Below are 3,743 nucleotides of genomic sequence, written 5' to 3' on the forward strand. Positions count from 1 at the left end.
ATGTGTGTGTGTGCGTGTGGCGAGTGTGTGTCTGTCTGTGTGTGTGTGTGTGTGTGTGTGTGTGTGTGTGTGTGTGTGTGTGTATTGCTGTGTGTTAAAGTGCAGGTGTGTGTGTATTGCTGTGTGTTAAAGTGCAGCGGGTTGTTTTTGTGTCAGTGCTCTCAGACGTGTGGCGCTGGAGTCATGCACAGGACAGTGGAGTGTGTCAGTGCCAGACCGACTGTGAGTTCATGCTCAGGGTTTCTGTGGGTCTTACATGACCAGTCAAAAGTGTTTGAACAGAAAGATTTGAAATGTGTTTTAAAGAAGTCTCTTCTGCTCACCAAGCCTGCATTCATTTGATCCAAAATACAGCAAAAGCAGTAATATTGTGAAATATTTTTATTATTTATAATAGCTTTTTTTATGTGAATATCTGTTAAAATATCATTTATTTCTGTGAAATTACATCAAAATACATTTATTTAAGATAATAAGTCTTTTTTTTTTTCAGAAAATTTGTGTCAATATGAAGTGATTTTATCTGCCAGTGGGGTTATTTCAAGCAACGCTCACTTAATTTGGATATTTTTTTAATTTGTAGTATTTGTGTTTTATGTAGCTATAAAAATAATTAGTTCCCTTTATTTTATTCCTTAAACTTCCACTACTTGCTCTTAAGAAGGTGTAGAGTGTGTGAGTCTGCAGAAGTGCTGATGTGTGTTTCTCTGATCAGGTGAGCTGCACACGAGCTGTCGAGAGCTTCAGATGAAGGGAGGCGTTCAGAAAGACGGAGAGCATTACATCAAAGTCCGATCCTCGATCCTGCAGATCTTCTGTGCCGGGATGCAGAGCAGCTTCCCCAAAGAGTACGTGACCCTGCGCAGCGGCCAGAACGACAACTACTCCGAGGTGTACGGGTACAGGTGCTGATCCACCACAGACTGACACACTAGCACTTTCACTTCCACTTATTAGAATGATTTCTGAAGATCATGTGACACTGAAGACTGGAGTAATGATGCTGAAAATACAGCTGCGCATCACAGAAATAAATTACATTTTACAATAAATTTTAACTGTATTTTTGTTCAAATAAATGTCTTGGTGAGCAGAAGAGACTTAGAACTCTTTTTATGCACACTTTCAGTACTGAATCAAATGCATATATATTTATAATCAGTATTTGTCTTGATTCATATTTCCAGGCTCCAGAACCCCTCTGAGTGTCTGTATAACGGCAGTCGACGGCAGGACTGCGCCTGCAGGAGGGATTACGCCGCGGCCGGCTACACCATCTTTCACCGCGTGCGGCTCGATCTTTCCAGCATGCGCATCATCAGTGAGTCGTTAACATCACTGATTACACAGCGTTCATCAAAAATATACAGTAACTCTTTACAGTAGGGTCTGATTAGTAAATGCAATAATATAAATAAAACTATAAATATATAGAAATACATTTATATTAAATGTGATTAAATAAATTTGTATAAATACATTTTTAAATACAATTATTCGTAACAATTGTTATTGTTAAGTGTCGTGAATGCACTGCTGGATTTGATCTGAACGGTCAGGTTGGGTCTCATCTGATTTGGTTTATTTGTGTTTCAGCGACTGATGTGAAGTTCAGTCAGACGCTGTTGGGTCGCTCTGTTTTGGTGTTTCTGTGTTTGATTGGTTGATTTGTGTTTCAGTGTTTGGTGTGTAGTTCAGTTTCGCGTCCGCAGGAGACTAGCGACTGATGTTTAGAAACATCACGCAAAACGCTGCATGAAAAAACGTTCCTTTCATTTGAAATATATACCTGCCGAAGATTTGGAATCCGGGTGAGATAAGTTTTAGGAGAGTCTCCTCTGCCTTACCGGCTGTAAGCTACTTGCTGTGTTTATTTAGTAAAAATTGTGAAATATTATTACAATTTAAAACAGCTGTTTTCTCTGTAATTCTCTGTTAAACTGTAATTTATTTCTGTGATGCACAGCTGTATTTTCAGCATCATTACTCCAGTCTTCAGTGTCACATGATCTTCAGAAATCATTCTAATATGATGATTTGCTGCTCAAGAAACATTTCTGATTATTATCACTGTTGAAAACATGAATATTTTTGTGGAAACTGTGATACATTTTATTTTTCAGGATTCACAGATGAACAGAACGTTCAAAAGAACAGCATTTATTTGAGATAGAAATCTTTTGTCACATTATAAATGTCTTTACTGTCACTTTTGACCAATTTCATGCGTCTTCGATGAATAAAAGATTTATTTATTTCCAGAAAAAAAAAGTTACTGATCCAAAGTTAAGAGATTGTTCTAATAATTTATTATTTGTAATGCACCAATAATCTCTCTCTTTTCTGGTTGTTTAGGGTCAGTTTAGTATAAATCTGAGTGGAACAGGACTCAGGGTCACAGAATCCACTAAATGGGTTTCACAAGGCAACTACGTCACGCTCAAAGTTCACCGGTCACAGGTGAGGTCTCTCTCTTTTGATTTAATATTAGTATTATTAGTATCAGTAAGATTATTATTAGTAGTATTAGTATCAGTAAGNNNNGACGAACAGTCATGAAAACAACTGTTAACTGTTCATCCAGGTGTCAACTGTCTATAATGCAAACCTTTTATATTTTTTGATAATTATTAAAATAAACTGTAAATCATAAGTAAAATATTGCTACTTATCAGTGTTGGGGGTAATACATTACAAGTTGTTAGATTTTCTTGATTTTTTTTATTTTTTCTAGTTAGTAAATGTTATTGTTTTTTTATTAATTTACAAGAAAATATCTGAGTTACTGTTTCCTCGTGTCTTTACTGGCAGCTCTGAGAGGAATCAGGAGTATGATATGATTAATAACACAAATATCCTTTATGGATTTAATCCCATTTTATGAACCCGTGTCTCTGCTGCTGAGCTTCAGTGATCCAGTTCAGTATGACTTTAGCTAAACAACATTTATTTTTAATTGTTTTTATTGCTGGAGAGTGTTGAACTTTCTTTCTATTTGCTATTTTAATGCTTTTAATGTTTTTAATCTTAAAGGCAAGCTGGGCCCAGGTTTCGCCAAGATTTATGAAGTATTGTTGTAATTAGTTATTATTGTAATGCACTGCATTATGGTAGTTTTTTTTTTTTTGCTATGATTTTGATGTGGGTCTTGGGCAGGTTTTTAGGTTTCTGTGGGGGTTTTTTTGGGAATTGTGTAGCTTTTTGTGGGAATTTTTTTAGAAATATGTTTGCGAAAAATGTCTGAGAGGTGAACAGATGGGTCTTTTTAACGTCTGGCAGCTCCAAGTACGAAACGTCCCACTTTCCCAAAGTTACGAGTCTCTTGAGGAATCCCGACGGATCGGATGCAGATTGGATTCACGTTTCTCTGGAAGTGTGTGTGAAATGATGGCACTGAAAAGGATTCATTCAACAACTTCTAAAGTATTTCATAATCCAAAATATCTGCTCTTTCTCCAGAAGGATGTGAACCGCTGCACGTAAAACACCGCTTGTTGTATTTTTTTTGATTTGTTTTTATTCTAAGACTCTGGCGACAGCAGAGTGGTGGTGGTGGTGGTGTTGTTAGTTGATTGTTTTTTTTATTTGTGATTATTTGTTGTTTTTTCTTTCAAAGTCTGGCTTAAAATGGGTTTGACAGTCTAGAAAACTCTAGTCTGGTTAATATATGAGATGATATTTTTGTAATACAGTACAGGTCAAAAGTTTGGAAACATTACTATTTTTAATGTTTTTGAAAGAAG

The 3,743-nt window shown here is 36.1% G+C and overlaps 1 protein-coding gene across 1 annotated transcript in view; it reads left to right on the forward strand.

Annotated features, from left to right (window-relative positions):
- The first annotated feature begins 468 nt into the window (after positions 1-468).
- LOC109111316 (A disintegrin and metalloproteinase with thrombospondin motifs 9-like) overlaps positions 469-3,743 on the forward strand; it is a 24,833-nt gene continuing 21,558 nt past the window's right edge. The window contains exons 1-4 of the mRNA XM_042715889.1: positions 469-899; positions 1,188-1,321; positions 1,597-1,643; positions 2,356-2,460. Of these exons, the coding sequence (XP_042571823.1) occupies positions 748-899; positions 1,188-1,321; positions 1,597-1,643; positions 2,356-2,460 (438 nt within the window). The 5' untranslated portion in view covers positions 469-747. The remainder of the gene's footprint in view (positions 900-1,187; positions 1,322-1,596; positions 1,644-2,355; positions 2,461-3,743) is intronic.

This window comes from Cyprinus carpio, chromosome A25 (genome assembly GCF_018340385.1).
Source record: "Cyprinus carpio isolate SPL01 chromosome A25, ASM1834038v1, whole genome shotgun sequence".
Taxonomy (NCBI): domain Eukaryota; kingdom Metazoa; phylum Chordata; class Actinopteri; order Cypriniformes; family Cyprinidae; genus Cyprinus; species Cyprinus carpio.